Source organism: Thunnus albacares, chromosome 14 (assembly GCF_914725855.1).
Source record: "Thunnus albacares chromosome 14, fThuAlb1.1, whole genome shotgun sequence".
Taxonomy (NCBI): domain Eukaryota; kingdom Metazoa; phylum Chordata; class Actinopteri; order Scombriformes; family Scombridae; genus Thunnus; species Thunnus albacares.
In genome coordinates, this window is record NC_058119.1 from 13489468 (window position 1) to 13507099 (window position 17632).

The following is a 17632-nucleotide window of genomic DNA, read 5'->3' on the forward strand; positions in this document are numbered from 1 at the left end:
TTGGATACCGAAATTACAAATGGATATTGTAAAATGGCAATTAGACAATGGAGCGTGAATAAACTCCTGAAATGGAAAAGAGAGGTGCTCTCATGTAAATGCTAGAATTGAAAGTTTAGATGTTTGTTTGTTTTTTATTTTATTTTTTGTACTACCCTTTTTATATTTGCCCTTTTTCCATTGTATCCATTTATCACAGGAGGGGCTCATTATCATTTATTAATTCCTGTCTTCTCTCTGTCTCCCTCACATGGATTTCTCAACTATTTAGATGAAGCACACGAAACCTTCAGGTGGCTCTTAAGGACATGGATTCAAATCTGTCATATGTTGGTTCTTATTCCCTCTCTCCACCCCACTTTCCTTTCTCTCATTAAGTCTAATAAAATGAAAATGCTTGAAAGGTATTGTTTGGTACTTCTCATCCAGGAAACATCCATCAAATTATGACCAGGAGTTAATCAACCAGCCATTTGGCACATATCATTAATAAAGGTGCTGTTAATAATAATAATGGGTACTCCTCTGACATTTCCAGCTTCAATCAGTTGCTACAGTTTTCAAGAATTCATTTATGCATGCTATCATGACGCTCTTGATCTCTGATAAACTCTATGAGTTGCCTGATAAGAGGAAATGACAAATTGATTTCGATTATTATCTCGTTATTTCAACAAAACAAGCTAAGTTTCTCGGAATAATCAACTCATTAACTCATATCTAGATAATGGCATTCTAAAAATAATTGCAATCACGGCCCTTCTCGGCTTCCGTAGTTTTCAGTGAAGTGGATTTGTATGTTCCCGACAGTTTTTGAACGCACCGTGGACTGATTGGAGGAGGTGGGAGGAGCGAGCGGATATGCTGAGTCACGTCGCTTCTCTGGTCACATGTTCAGACCAGGAGGGGGTTCTTATGTACAACAGAGCTGCAACTCAACTACGACCTTCCCTACCGGCTCACCCCGCTGTCAGTCCACCACAGACCTGCACTTTGACGGGCTCAGTCCGCGGTCGTTCACCGAGTCGAGGCTAGCAGGCACTGATTAACTCCCCGGGTGTTTTATTTTTTTGTCGGGGAGGGGGGAGCGACGTTATCAGCACACTGGGGTGGGCTTCACCAAGCTAACCGGGGCCTTCTTCTTCTTCTTCTTCTTCTACTTCTTCTTCCTCTGGATGCCCAGCTAAGGTTACAGACTCTGAGCACCGCCTGTGAACTCTCTGACGGCACCCGAAGGATCCAGGGCTCCGTTTGGACCCGAGACTTCATGCCAGCTCCTTAGTGCAGCCAGCTAACCGACACCGAGCGTGCAAGTTCACATAGGCAGCCAGCAAGACAGCTACTGTCCACTGCCTGTGTGTCTGTGTGTGTGTGTGTCTGTCTGTGTGTGTCTGTCTGTCTGTCTGTCTGATTGTGTGTCTGTTTGTGTGTGTGCGTGTGTGTGTGTGTGTGTGTTTGTCTGTCTGTGTTTGTCTTTGTGTGTCTGTGTGCGATGGGTTTACTGTCACAGGGGTCTCCACTGAACTGGGAAGAAACCAAGAAGTATGCTGACCACATCAGGAAACATGGCATCATCCAGTTCCTTAACATCTACAACAAGGTGAAGGATCGCCAGAAAGACGTGTTGAAATGGGGTGATGAGGTAAGAAAATGTCTTTTCTCTCTCTGTCCTAAACCTAAACACGTGGTGAATCTGACTTCTCTTTATTGGCCAAGTATGTGTACTCATACAAGCAGTTTGACTCTGGTTTAGTGGCTTTCAGAGCACTTATCACAGGTGAAACCGTGTCTGTGGACTATAAACAGGATACAAAATAGTGCCAAGAAGTGAAGAGTGCAAGGAGTGATGACATAAATATTAAATGGTTGAAGAAATGACATCACTTTGTATAAATATAGTTGGTGCAAATGCTGAGGTCTCTTCTTCGCTGTGCATGATGCAATAGCAGGCCTTTATTGATGAAGAAGACTAAATTTGATCTGCAGGAGAAACCGCATGTGCTCAGCTTGGTGTGTTATTATTATATTATTATTTGCATTGTACACACTGTTGCTGTCAGTGATATTTGTTTTGATAGTATACAATAGTTGGTTGTAAGGGACAGCTCTGTGAAATTAGACCTTTTGAGTAGAGCTGCAACAATTAATCGGTTATTTTCCTGCTCTTAAATTAATCCTCATCTATTCTGATAATCAATTAATCGTTTTGAGTCATTTTTTAAAGAAGAACATGTCCAAATTCTCTGATTCCAGCTTCTCAGATGTGAATATCTTCTGGTGTCTTTAGTTGTTTGTGACAGTAAACTGAATATCTTTGGACTGTTGTGGACAAAACAAGACATTCAAGACGTCATCTTGAGCTCTGGGAAACATTTTTCACCATTTTCTAGCATTTTATAGGCCAAACGACTAATCAATTAATCGAGAAGATAATCGTCAGATTAATTGATGGTGAAAATAACCATTAGTTGCAGCCCTTGCTCTTGTATTTACAGTATCACTTTGTGTTTTTAGTACAATGTCTAAAGATTTATTTTACAAGGAGTCTAAAAAGCCAAATGTTTGTTTTTAAGAATGAATAAATATACTTACAGATACTTAAAACACAATAAATAGTTACTTAATACTACAACTAATTCAGGCAGACACTCCCTGTTGAGTAAACAAACACAAAGCCCGACATATGTTCAGAAATGTGGATTTGGCTGTTCTTCTATTCAGAATTTCATACCAGTTTGCATTTCTAGTTTTTTTGCCTGCCGCTAGTCCACAAAACTTCAGTGTGCCACAGCTTTTTGATTTCGAACAATGTGGAATGCTGTTGTTATAGATTAATCCCCCTTTCAGACAGGGGATTACAGCGTAGCAGAGTCAAAGTCAAGGAAACATAACTGATGAATTGGAATTGATGTGATGGCGTCCCAGTCTGATCTTGAAAATGCCAGCTTTGTGCTGCAGTTTAGCACAGATTCAAAACCAGATTTGATAAGTTTTTAAAAGCGTACTTTAAAAAGACTAAAGCAGCAGCTGTAACACAGTGACGGCTGTGGTTTAACGATGTGTCTTGTTTGCTTTTAATTGTTTACTTTTTAGGTTGAGTACATGTTAGTGGAACTGGATGACAAGGATGAAAAGGTTCGAATTGTCCTGAATGGAGGAGATGTTCTGGAAACTCTTCAAGACCAAGGAGAAAATAAAAACCCCAAGTAAGTGAACTCTGCACAGCACATGACTGAAAGTTCAGCTGAATACAGCGGATATTTAAAGATGTACTGAGTAATCTTTAAGGAAGAAGGCCTCACTTTACTCTTGGGGTTTGGTTTTGCTTCCTCCTTCCAGATTCAAATCTTCTTTTTCCAAAAACACACCCGGTTAAAAGGAAATCAATCATATTCACCAACACAGTGTATCGTTTGACTCGGCTGGATCGCTGGAAGACCAACCATTAAATTCTTAATCTGAATGACATTAAACAAAGTCAAAGCCACACCTCAAATACAAACTGTAGCGACCGGTTTTTAATTATTTCTAATAACATCTGACATAAAGCATTAAGAGTAGAGACAAGGCTGAACTTTGTATAAAAGCTGAATCGGTGTGCATCACACATAGACTTCCACAGGTGTTATTACTAAAGCCACTCCAGACCCGCACAGGTGTGTTATCTGAGCTGATGAGACCTCTTCTCTGGAGTGGATTGATCTGGTTTGATTGATGTCTCCCTGATTCAAAGATATAAATATGAACAGTGACAGCTGAGGACCAAAACAGTTCCCTGAATAAACGTCAATACGTGAATCTGATATGTGGTGACACCACATGTCCTGTAGCTGCTCAGTGAAGGGTTGTTGTAAAACAAACAAAGCAAAAATGACTTTATTTTGCTGCTGATTTTTCTAGTTGTTTGTGGATCACTTGATCCGCCATTTGGGCTACTTTCAGCACTTTATTTTAGCCACTAACTCCCACTATGAGTCACCTACATGGAGACTGATCGGCATGTAAAAGCACAAATCCTCCCCATATCAGCTCCTCTAAGGGTGTGTAAGGCCTATAACCAAAGGCAATATATGTGCTATAGTGATAGGCAGTTTACAATCAATTAGTTGGGACCCCCCCAAGGGGTACCAGGATAAATCTGAGGGGTCAACTGATGATTAAAGGGATGAGAAAGAAAAATGTTCTGTTATATAACTATGTTTTTTTCTGGCTTTTCTCTAATATTGCCTTTTCTTATAAAATATTGGAAACTTTTCTGACTTCAGGCCTCTAAAAATCCCCCAAATTAAACAATATTAGGAGGAAAAGTCAAGTCTGTGGTTGAACTTCCCACAGTTCATGCCGACACTGAGATCATAGTCTGTGATGAGCGGTCACAAGTCGATATTGATTCATTTTAAGGAGTCACAAGTCAAAAACATTTGCAGCTGCGGGTGTAAAGTACAGCAGAGACAGGCGGCTTTGCCCTGCAGGCAAACTCCGTCTCACTGTGTTTTCATACACAGAATTTGCCTGCAGGCCCGCACTGCTGTCTGTTAATTTGAAATTCAAAGTCACCGTTCATTCATCATTCAGAGTGTACACGCGATGACTGACGTACACGCCCTGTACGCGTCTGCTCACACGAACCGAGCACGCCGCACCATCACCACGTTTAAACACAGCGCTGAGACAAGTTTTTATTTAAACTTCTGTCTGCCAAATCGTACAATTCAGCATCATCACCAGAAATCTTTTAATTCCTCTCCTTATATCAAGGATTTCTATCCAGCAAAGGCAGTGAGTCAGTAATAAAGCCTCTTTCACTGAGGAGCTGTTACGCCAACGACTTCTCACATACCTGGTGTTTGTACAAGGTTACATGTTTTTAGCTTTTTTAGCTTAGCTTTCCAGACACTTTCTCTTTGTACATTTTACAAAAATCTTTAAAAGTTAAGTGCATTTTCAAAAAATGTAATTGCAAATGTATCAAAAATAAAGAGACACTTTTACCCACACATTTATGAACACATGAAGGCCCTCTATTCATCACTTTGCTCCATTTAAAGCAGTAGTCTTGAGTACGTCTCTACCAGCTTTGCACACCTGGATTTCCTCCTTTCAGTCAGCACGTTTACATGCACTGTAGTAACCTGGTTACTGTAAATCAGAGCAGAGCTTTTCCTGACAGTGTGAAAGTGTGTGAATACAAAAAATACTCAAATGTTTAGTGGTGGAAACGGACTTATTTAGATTTCTATGAGCTACTTTGTGTTTTAAGCTACTTCAGTTTTAGTTGAACTTTGGATGGAATCATTTTAAATACAAGGGGACATTACATAACGTTGCCACCACACCTCGCTGTAGTGATAAGTAAATACATGTTGAGCAGTAATTTTCAACCGTTGTCAGACGAAACTACCTTTTTTTTTTTGTTGTTTTTCTTGGACAAGACCAGAGAGTCCTTTTCTTGATTCTCAGAGTGAATCATGAAGTGCTATTGTTCAGATTTGAGGCGGGCTGTTATTTGTCTTTTTATCAGGCGTGGCTGCAGACGTGTTTCTCTCTCTGGCAGCTTCTACCGTCTCTGCAGAGGATCTCTGGTCTTTGAGTATTTGGTTTTCTCTCTGACAACAGTCCTCTGAGCTCAGGAACGTGTCAGTTCAGTTTGAAGGGTATAAACACATGAAAATAAGGTATTACTGTGTTTAGATATTACTTGAACTTTTATAAAAGTCCTTAAAATTGCCCTTTTCAGTTCATTTAGAGTAATAAATCAAGTCTATCTTTGTGGAGACATTTTGCTGAAGTTGAACCTTTTTTTAAAACGATCAAAACTCCCTAAATGTAAAGGCGTTGTAAAGATATTTTGCCTAAGGACATCTGTCAGTGATAACAATCAAAAGTCATCCTGAGAGTGCTGTGTGCACGCCTAAACTGTAGTAACATTTCATTTAAAATGAGGAATTCTCTGCAGGCTGTGTAAATGTGTTTGTACAAGCTCCTGAGTGTTATGCTTGCCCTGCTGTCCATGACGTCGGTCTAAATCTGTGGAGCCAACTTCACCCAGGGGAAATACCAGTGGCAGTGGGAATAGTAGAGCCGATGCATTCCTCATTACTGCCCCTCTGTCGCACACACCAAAGAGCACGCTCTGAAGCACAAATACGTTGCGTTCGCTTGCCCTGCCAAGATTATGGCTGACATACGATAAAGGCAGAGCGCTCGGTGTATTTAATCAGAAAGGTCATCGTGATGCCGAGACTGCAGCCTTTTTTTCCTTGCTGACCTATAAAGTAGAATATTTTTTTTTTATATTTTTGCAGTCACCCCACGCTCTGGAGACCAGAGTATGGCAGCTACATGATTGAAGGAACTCCGGGGCAGCCGTATGGCGGCACGATGTCAGAGTTCAACACTGTGGAGGGAAACATGGGGAAGAGAAGACGAGAGGCCTCGTCAGTCCTGAACCAGAACGAAACACTCTGCACCATCACTGCATTCCCAAGGTACGCAAGATTAATATTGATCTGTTATTTCAAATTTTCTTTATTCATTCTCAATTAATATAAAGTCTTGCAATTTTATGCAATATGTTATATTTAATTTAATTAGGGCCTGAGCCCAAAGGGCGAAGACCCTATTGTTTGAATATAACTTTGTTCGATTGCACTTGACGGCATCAGCAGCTAAAATATTTACAGTGTTAACATTATAACCATAATATTTATGTATTTTTGATCCTTTGCTCAGGTTAGGTTGCCCAGGTTTCACCAAACCAGAATACCGGCCAACGCCTGTTGAGAAGGGAGTGTCAAAGTCGCTGTTTTTCCCAGATGAAGCCATCAACAGACACCCAAGATTCAGGTAGACTTCATGGTTATAACTTCATGAAAGCACATGTAGTTGCATCATTGATAAGTTTACCATGGTTGACTTCTTTGGTCAATTTGATGAGGGGTCACAAGTACCTTTTTGTCAAAAAATAAATAAATGATTTAGCAGCTATACATATTTAACATGTCAGTGATTTAGATATAGATCATACTGTGAATGACAGGAGATATAAAATATGAGAAACATCCTCCCAAAAATATACATTATTATATGTGCTCATTCATAATTAGTCTTGGGTTATTTCACATATATTCTATCAGTTTATCTACCACAGCTCGGTGGTATAAAATACAAATATTTCATCAGTTGTTTGTGGTTTGCAGCTGTGAAAGACGAAATATTCAAATATTTTACTTTTTGCTTGTTTTTACCATACATGCATGTTTCTTTTTATAGCTTACACTTTGGATATTCTGCTATCATTTATTTTGTGTGTGTGTGTGTGTGTGTGTGTGTGTGTGTGTGTGTGTGTGTGTGTGTTTTGCTTTTTCAGCACCCTTACCAGAAACATACGTCACAGAAGAGGAGAGAAAGTTGTGATTAATGTGCCAAGTAAGTTTAAATGACGTAAAAGGTATCAACTGTATTATAAAGACGTAATTTCATGGCATTTTCTTAAAATGTGATTTATATAATAATAATAAAATAAATTTTTTGTTGATGATTTTGTTGACATAGACAACTAATTTGCTCCTGTACTACAAGGTTCAACATTAATGTTCTTTTGATTTTTTTTTTTTTGTTTGTTTGTTTGTTTTTTTTGTTTGTTTTTTTTCACTCGGCAAGTGGGTCAGAAATCTACTTGCCCAATGTCAACTTTTACTTGCCCCCATACAAATTGTTTTATTAGTGGTTATCAATACAAATTGTTTTATTAGCGGTTATCAAATAATAACAAAGACTAAAGTTAATTGTCATGTTTAATCTTTAATTAGTAAATGAAACAGAACAAGGACACAGAGAGTCATAGATGCGAAGCAACACAAATTATTGCATATTGAAAATGTTATGACCCATTCTCTATATTTCACTGAACTCTAAATTCTTTTGTTCAGTCCAGTTTCTCTCAAACATTGGAACAGACTCCATAATCCAATGGCAAATACTTTTTTTAGACTCATTTCTTCCACTCTTCCCGATTTCCCTCTTTAATGTTTCTCGTTCTCGAGAGTATTTATGGAAAAATTACATGCTCCACTGATTCCTGTATTTGACTTTGATCACATAATCCTGAGAGATGTTTGTTTCATTTATCACACTAGTAGCCTACTCAACTCTTGACTGGCCAACAGCATGTGCTAATATTCTCCAATGCGTTTGAGGCGAGGGGGCTAAAGAACAAGAACATAAAATATTGAAACATTTTTATTTTATTATTTTTTTACTTTTGCTACATTTCGTAGCCCGATGTGGCCTTTTACTTGCCCCGGGCATTCGGGCAGGCCTTATTGTTGAACCATACCTGTAGCCCTGATGAGCTGAGTAATGTGCAGACTACTGCAGTAGTAAATGTAGTTACAGGTTAAAATTAATCAATATGAATAATAAATATCTTTTTTTTTTTTATTTCAGTCTTCAAAGACAAGTGCACTCCGTCTCCTTTTGTGGAGGAGTTTCCTGAGGACGATGGCGAAGCAGCGAGAGCGGCTCTGCCTGACCATATCTATATGGACGCTATGGGCTTCGGCATGGGCAACTGCTGTCTGCAGGTACTGAAAGACTAACTCTGACAAACTCTGTCGCCTCCGACAATCTTTTTTTGTTTTCAGAGATGTAAAATACACGATAATCCTAACTTTATTGAGTTTTGTGTATCGGCAACTTAACAATCTCAATAAGTGATCTATAAATGTACTTCAGACTTGGTTTTATCACATTTTTGCAGGTGACATTCCAAGCTTGCAGCATTGATGAAGCAAGGTACCTTTATGACCAACTAGCAACATTCTGCCCTATAGTGGTGAGTAGATAAATGAAGCATGTGCCCGCTGCCATATATCTATCTGACCTCTTTTTTTTAGTAGGACTAATATATAACTTATTATCTATGAACTTAGATAGATTTTTATGTATAAAAAGGTTAATGTAAAACAAATCTGGAGTGACTAAAACAAATAATAATAATCAGAATAAATATTGCATCAGAGTTAAAAGATTTTATAACTTTGTTCCTAAAATCACAATTTTGTTTTGTACCCATTATTTGACTGTTTTTGCTGTTTCCAGATGGCTTTGAGTGCAGCCTCACCCTTCTACAGAGGCTATGTGTCAGATATTGATTGTCGCTGGGGAGTTATTTCTGCCTCGGTGGATGACAGGACACCGGAAGAACGCGGGCTGAAGGTGAGCAGGCGGAGCTGAAAAACCGGCCTGAAACAAAAGCTGTGTCAGTAGAATACTTAGAATACAAAAATATGTTTTAGTCAAATGACAGAGATGGTTTTTGAGCATTTCTTATCGCTCAACATTTTTCTATCTAGTACTCAAGGTCATTTGATCGAGTCTGATTTTTCAACACTCATCTGTCCCACCACCAAGTGTCAGTAATGGACCAAAATTGTTTCTCCAACAAACTCAAGAGGTGTGAAGTGGCCTCTGTGAAAGCACCACCTACATATCATAATAAAATGATCATTTTAAGTATGAAAATGTCTTTTTTTTCTTTTGCAGCCTTTGAAAAACAACAAATACAGAATCTTCAAGTCAAGATATGATTCAATCGACAGCTACCTGTCCAGCTGCGGTGAGAAGTACAACGACATCGATTTGACGATAGACGAGGAGATCAAAAAGCAGCTGCTCAGTGCAGGTGAAGTCATTCGGAGAATAATTTCCCAAATGAAACTGAGAAACTTATCTGTCAAAAAATTTAGATTTACTATTAGTCATGCAAAGAATCATTTAACCTCTACTGGATTTTGAAACAGGAATGTATGAATTAAATGAAACGTACAGGACTTGGTTAATATGCACTATGCACTAATAATCAGCTTTCTGTTTATAGGGATTGACAAGCTGCTGGCCCAACACATAGCACACCTCTTCATCCGAGATCCACTCTCCGTCTTTGAGGAGAAAATACACTTGGATGACGAAAATGAGTCTGATCACTTTGAGGTGAGGATTTCTGTTTTCCCTCAGCCTTGTTCTTAAGAGGAAAGCCCATCACGAGTGGAAAATAGACACAACACAGGCCTGACTTCAGTGTAATTTAAATGTGTCTATGTTTATGTTTGCAGAACCTTCAGTCGACCAACTGGCAGACGATGAGGTTTAAACCGCCACCTCCAAACTCTGATATCGGCTGGAGAGTTGAGTTCCGCCCCATGGAGGTAATTATCAACTGCACCTTCACTTAATTAGACTTTTAGCTTGAATCTGTGCTTAAAATCAGTGTCATGTCATATCAAATTTTAGGTGCAGCTAACCGATTTTGAAAATGCTGCATATGTGGTGTTTGTCGTCCTGCTCACCAGAGTGATCCTGTCCTACAAACTGGATTTCCTAATCCCCTTGTCAAAGGTGAAAACAGCCACACATTCCTGGTATTTTATACAGTGTTAAAGATGAATTTAATTAATAAATTAGGACATTTGGGTCCTAACAATCATGTACTTAAGTCCAGTTGTCTTTCATTAGGTTGATGAAAACATGAAGGTGGCACAGAAGAGAAACGCTGTCCAGGAGGGCATGTTTTACTTCCGAAAGGACATCTTCAAAGGTGATTAAAACAGAAAGTGCAACTCCTCTTTTGATGTTTCTGGTCTTGTTTGTGGAGCAGCTGATACATTTTGTTTGTCCATAAACAGGCTGCAACCCAGTCCTCGATGGTGCTGCTTCTGCTCAGAATGGCCTGGAGAGTGATGGAGCTAATGAGGAGTGCACACTGATGAGCATTGACACCATCATCAATGGAAAAGTAATTATTGTGTCACACTGACAGAAATTTTTGAAGAACTCAGGATAAACCTGCATTTTGACTGGAGGAACTAGGGGCTAAATTTAATTCCTGCAGGTTAGTTCCAGGTGTAGAAACGTCCCTGCTCTGGGGTTGTACTTGTCCAAAGATTTAGGGACTGTCAGAGTTTGCAGGGTTAAATGTCTTTTGTCCCTGAAACTGCTTCAACTTGTGGATCGCTTCAATCACAAAGTAGGGAAGTACTGGGTGACTCTGATATCAATTTTAGGACAAAAGACCTACACTTCTTGTGATGTTTATTGACATTTAAAAAAGAAAAAAAAAATACAATTTTTAAAAAAGCGCGATATAGAGAGAAAGAAAACGAGCAAACGAGAGAGGCGGTCAAGGGGGCTAGACAACGAATGAGAGAAGAAAGCGGTGTTTCATGGTGGTTACTTTCTAAAACGGAAATAACCATCAAACGCTCGGTCTACTGTGTAGACAGATGCTCTGGAGTTATTAGTCTGCTTTTCCTCCTCCGCATTTCTCCTTTTCATTCACTGATTACATCCGACTCACGCCACTGCAAATACGCAATAAATGAGAACAACATGATGACTGTGTTGTCGTTTCCTCGCCTGTGAAATTTGCTTTTTAAAATGCTGCTGTGTTTCTTTTTTTCCTTCCTCAGTTTTCTAATCTTTATGGGTCTTTAGATTCTATAAAAACACAAACACAGTTACACAAAAGGGACTTTCAGTTCCTAGTTTGGTTCCTGTGGCTTTTTTAAAGTCGTCTAATAATTATTGTTTTCTCTTCCGTTTTTTTTTATCACCAGGAGGGAGTTTTTCAAGGACTTATCCCGATCCTTAACTGCTACCTGGAGAACATGGAAGTAGATGTGGACACCAGGTGCACCATTTTGAATTATCTGAAACTCATCAAGAAACGGGCCTCAGGTAAATTAGCACTAAATTTCCTAATAAACAATAAGTATAATCAGTCTTTATGCAGCTTCGACTCTGAACATAACTCTGTTTTGCTGGAACAGGTGACCTTATGACCATGGCCAAGTGGATGAGGGAATTTGTTGCAAATCACCCGCAGTACAAGCAGGACAGCGTCATAACCGACAAGATCAACTACGACCTGTTCCTGAAGTGTGACATGATTGCAAAAGGCGAAGAGCAGTGCCCAGAGCTAATCGGAAACCCCGTCAACAGATTCAAATGAGAAACACTAATGTTAGAAATGCTTTGTCATCATACATACACGCATGTAAAGAGAGACCAAATATGTGGCTCAGAATGAAAGCGGTCCAATTTTAAAAGAATGCAAAACAGCATGTGTGTGTTGTAAGAAACATACCTGCATCAAATGTATGTATATATAGTGTATCAGATTTTTATGATTACAAAATTATTTTAATAGGGTTAAGACATGCAAAAGGTTGTGTAATAGAAATCAGATGTGTATTTATTTTTCTCTGGAAATTAAGCCTATCTGTGTGAGAATGTAAATGTAGCAAAGAGTTGTACAGTAGTCCGCTTTTAATCCCGTGTTCTGTAAATACTGTACCTCTGCTCTTTGAAACATTAACATCATGGGTATTTTTTTTCCTTTGTCGCTGAATATGAGCTTTCTTTGCTTTTGGTAGAGATTTCTTTTTTTTTTTTTTCAATTTAAGAGAAATGTTTGCTTTGCTCTGCTGACATTGTAGTGGGACCTTGAGGGTAGTGTTGCATTCAAGTGGAGATGGTTAACCATTGTTTACAATGTGACGCTGCTTCAAATAAATCTGTACAACAGTAAATTAATCCGGGTTTAAATCCTACCTTGTGTTAGCCGTCTCAAGCTTGATTGATTTGCCTCCATAAACAAATCCTGAAATCTTTCCAATTAGCTAAATTAGCAGTGTTTCAATTGATGCCTGCAGTCAGCATATATGCATCATTTAAAAGTATGGGAGTAACCGGTCTCAACACTGTCAGGGTCAGGGAGCAGCTCAGCAGAAACTGGTTGAGATGGACTCCTCCAGAGTCTGATCACCCTGCCGTCATCGAAAATAGATCATCATCACCATCATCAATTATCTGGCCTTCTGGTAAAAACTGAAAACAGGAGCACCTGGTGTCCCCATACATCCACATGTGCGTGTAGAGGGGGGAAGAAAAGTCATTTTAAAGAAGGAAAAAAAATAATAAATTGATAAGTTGTGGTGTTAAAAAAGTGCCGTTTGATTCTATTAACAGGTTTAAATATAATTAAAGCTGCAAGCAGCGTTGAACGGGCCTTCGCACCCTTGCGCATGTCGGGGCATGGTGCAGTCCAAGGGCTTCTGTCACGGGCATGTAGATGTCTCCAGACCTGGGCTGACAGGTCTGACTTTACAAACGTGAAGTTTGGTGCAGACTAGAGCATTCAATTAATAATTTGAAAACTTTTGATTAGTTTGTGTGTAAAAGAAATTCACTTCCTAATTTTCGTCAAGTCTATTTTTAGAAAAGGAAAGACTTTTAACGCACATGACCTGATCAGAGTTTGATTGAAATGTGTACTGTCAGGTGTGTAGAGACAATAAGTAACCGCAGCTGGACACAGAAAAATACTCATATATTTGAATGGAGAGAGTGAGTGAACCGCTAGGTGCTTGGGCCCTAATAAAGGAAAAACCGCAGTACAGAGCTACAAATTTTAGTTTTGATTTTATTTTCTGCAGCACTTTATCACTTTACTGTCACTCTCACTCAATGAGCTCCATTCAACCCCCACACCCATCCCCCCTCCTATTCTCTCTCCCGTTCAGTTGGAGAGGAGAACGTCACTCTTCTTGTGAAATATCCTCAGAAATCCCATGACTTTGGCCAAATCCTACATTAAAAATCATATTTTTTTGTAGGAAATTTCGTTGCGAATCCATTGATACAGGTTTCAAAGTGGTCAGACTTATAGTTTAGACATCAGAACCATTTATTTGACACAAAGTCCATGCCTAGAGATTGCCCCCCCCATTGGTTTACATTGTAAGGAGTGATGTGGCACTACAACTTTCAGGTCTTATAATATCTAAACCATTCGAGTTATTACAAAGTTTTTAACAACTTTTGTTCAGCACAGTGTCATAAGTCATGTATTCAAGTTTGAAGCTGATACCATTAACGCCCTAGGAGGACATAGCGTTTCTTGGGGGTCCAAAATTGGCGCTAAGTCGTACTTTGATGAGCATATTGCGCACTTCCTGTTGGATTTTAGGTCAGGGGTGTCAGCATATGATTTGTAGGTCTTGATGAGACGAATAATTGAGTTTTGGTTCAATCTCTCTACAACATTCCTATGGGCCGTGGCGGCCATTTTAGATACATAGGTGGCGCTATAGAGCACATTTTGGCACTTTGGGGGATAATTTTTACATTTTATCAAATTTTTCACCAGACCTAATAATTAAAGTTGCAAGCAGCATTGAACGGGCCTTCACGCCCTTGCGCATGTCGGGCCGCGGCGCAGTCAAAGGGCTTCTATCACGGGCATGTAGATGTCTTCAGACCCGAGCTGTTTTCAGACAGTGCAAGAAGGAGATAAACATCACTTCCTTTGTCCACTATTTTGCCCACTGCTGGGGCTGCTTTACTGCAATTTTGTAGGGGGCGCTATTCAGCCAGTTTGCATCATTGACTGAATATTGTCATGAGGACGTGTTCAGGCCGGGACTCTTATCAAACATGCAAAGTTTGGGGCAGACTGGAGCATTTGCACGTAAGTTATAGCAATTTCCTCTGTCATGGCGAAACATCAAAACTCAACACCACGCCACAGCCACACGCTTCAACGATAGCTAAATTATAGCATATTAGGCACATTACCACCACCCTCCACTTCGGACTGTAGACCAAACATTAAATCCTACACATCAATCCTGTCTGTCTAATAAACTAAAAAAAAAAACCCAAAACTGCTACTCCACCCACTTGGCAGGTTCATTAAAGTTTTAATGCTGAGCTCTGGAACTCTAGTCTTCCTGAGTTCTTCCATCATATATTGTCTTTTCTGATCATACTTAGTACAATCTACGCTTGCATGTGTAATAGTTTCCTCAGCCAAGTGGGAAAAAATATGTGCATATATCAGCAATCGCCAAAAATGAAATTACAAAAAGTAATCGTGTTAAATAACCATGATGTCAATATTGAGCAAAAATAATTGATTATGCTTTTTGCCATAATCAAGCACCCCTAAAAAGAACATAAAATTTGATTTATATACACACACACACACACACACACAAAGCATTTAAATATGTATGTGATAAATTGTTGTCTTTAATAAACAGTTACTTGAACATTTTTCATTGTGCTCCTAAATTTCTGTGTTCTCCTAATTTTTTTCATTTAGGAACACATATACTCCTCGACAAAAAAGTAAGCATCGAACACTGCTGTCAGGTGTGTAGAGACAATAAGTAACTGCAGCTGGACACAGAAAAATACTCATATATTTGAATGGAGAGTGTGAGCAAACCGCTAGGTGCTTGGGCCCTAATAAAGGAAAAACTGCAGTACAGAGCTACAAATTTTAGTTTCGATTTTATTTTTCTGCAGCACTTTATCACTTTACTGTCACTCTCACTCAATGAGCTCCATTCAACCCCCACACCCATCCCCCCCCTCCTATTCTCTCTCTCTCCCGTTCAGTTGGAGAGGAGAACGTCACTCTTCTTGTGAAATATCCTCAGAAATCCCATGACTTTGGCCAAATCCTACATTAAAAATCACATTTTTTTGTAGGAAATTTCGTTGCGAATCCGTTGATACAGGTTTCAAAGTGGTCAGACTTATAGTTTAGACATCAGAACGATTTGTTTGACACAAAGTCCATGCCTAGAGATTGCCTCCCCATTGGTTTACAATGTAAGGTGTGATGTGGCACTACAACTTTCAGGGCTTATAATATCTAAACCATTCAAGTTATTACAAAGTTTTTAACAACTTTTGCTCAGCACAGTGTCGTAAGTCATGTATTCAACTTTGAAGCTGATACCATTAACGCCCTAGGAGGACATAGCGTTTCTTGGGGGTCCAAAATTGGCACAAAGTCGTACTTTGATGGGCATATTGCGGACTTTCTATTGGACTTAGGTCAGGGGTGTCAGCATATGATTTGTAGGTCTTGATGAGACGAATAATTGAGTTTTGGTTCAATCTCTCTACGACATTCCTACGGGCCATGGCAGCCATATTAGATACATAGGTGGCACTATAGAGCACATTTTGGCACTTTGGGGGATAATTTTTACATTTTATCAAATTTTTCACCAGACCTGATGTGTGTGCCAAATTTGGTGAGTTTTTGAGCATGTTTAGGGGGTCAAATTAAGGGTTTAAGTTGCGTAATAATAAAGAAAGAAGAAGAGAGGAAGAAGAAGAAGAAGAAGAAGAGGAAAGAAACAAACACACAAAGTACAATAGGGTCTTCGGCCCTTTGGGCTCAGGCCCTAATTACTTGCTACATCCATCTTTATATACAGTCTTTAGTTTCAACACACTTCTTCAGAGTGTCTGTAATACCTGAAATGTCCATCAGCCAAACCCTGAACAGTTTTCATCCACAAGATGGTGGCATTGAACCACAGCTTTACATAATACTTAGCTGCTCTGGCAGATAAGAGCATTGCCTCGATTTGACCTCTTGGACAGCTAATGATTATGGCGGGTGCAGACCCACCCTGTGGAGAGCACAGCAGGGAGGGACCAGTCAATGACACATGCCTTCTAAAAACGTTAATATCTTATTAAAGGAACAATACTTTTCAAAATCATCATAGAACTCTACTGAAAAACACTACTGGCTGTATTTCAAGAGAGAATTTGATGATTTTTAAATGAGGTTTCCATTGGAGACAGACGTTTTGGAGACAGTACAAAATTAGTGGTCATCAGTGGTATTACAGCATTCTTGGACTAGGAGTGATTTGGAGTTGGCTGGTGTGAGATGTGACTCAGTGGATGACTTAAAGAAGCAGGCTTGTGACAAGAACATTTCTGGTCAAATGCCGGAGCAGCAGGATGAACCAGAGTGAGGAAAGTATCCCTCTTGCATCACCACCTCTGAGTTCAGACTGTGATTGTATTGGATAAACATGTAAATATGGAAGTGTGCAGCTGTGTAAATATGATCAGAGCCCTCCTGAAGAAGAGAACATTTCTCTTAGCAAAACTTACCTGGACTATGGTCTACTGTAGATAAGATGATCCAAGTCCTTGAAAAGCCACACAGTTTGGCTGAATTTAAAAAACAAATCAAAAGATGGGATAAAACAAAGAGTTTAAGAGTTTTACCTTGTTATGTTTTAGAGTTAACACTTGGTTCACCATAGTGGCATCAGCTCTCCATAGCACTTTCTTAAAGTGCATTGATGATTATTGTTACTGATGATCTCAAAGCTGTTTTCTTTTTTTAAATACTGAAGATTATTATGTAGGTCTGTTTGTACTATTAATGGCCTTTGCCCTCTCTAACACGGCACACACAGTGTCATAGATCAACCAGATGTTTGGCAAACTTTTTGTGTTTAATTATTATATCTATTATATAATAGTCCTTGCACCCATAGTGACTGTGAACTCTGTGTTCTCAGTCAATGACTGCTACGCTTACAGGTTTATTTGAACTAACTGGTTTTGCCTGAATGTGACCAGTTATTGCAGCAAACAATGTGCTTTTCTTAGATTATATCTGTGACTGTGCTGAATTTGTCGGTGAGTAATTTGTGGGCGAGTTTTTCCGCTGCTATTGGTCACTTAAAAACTGGCATGTGGTACCACCTTAAATGGTTTTTGTTCTGAGCCCTTTAATCATTCC

At 39.3% G+C, this 17632-nt stretch overlaps 1 protein-coding gene across 1 annotated transcript; it reads left to right on the forward strand.

Annotated features, from left to right (window-relative positions):
- Positions 1-865: 865 nt before the first annotated feature.
- Positions 866-12594, forward strand: gclc (glutamate-cysteine ligase, catalytic subunit). Its single transcript, XM_044372392.1, has 16 exons — positions 866-1642; positions 3094-3206; positions 6306-6488; positions 6733-6846; positions 7370-7428; positions 8449-8585; positions 8762-8836; positions 9103-9219; positions 9547-9685; positions 9881-9993; positions 10116-10208; positions 10294-10398; positions 10516-10597; positions 10686-10795; positions 11616-11736; positions 11829-12594. The coding sequence occupies exons 1-16, from the start codon at positions 1493-1495 to the stop codon at positions 12008-12010; spliced, it is 1893 nt and encodes a 630-aa protein (XP_044228327.1). The 5' UTR covers positions 866-1492; the 3' UTR covers positions 12011-12594.
- The last annotated feature ends 5038 nt before the right edge of the window (positions 12595-17632 follow it).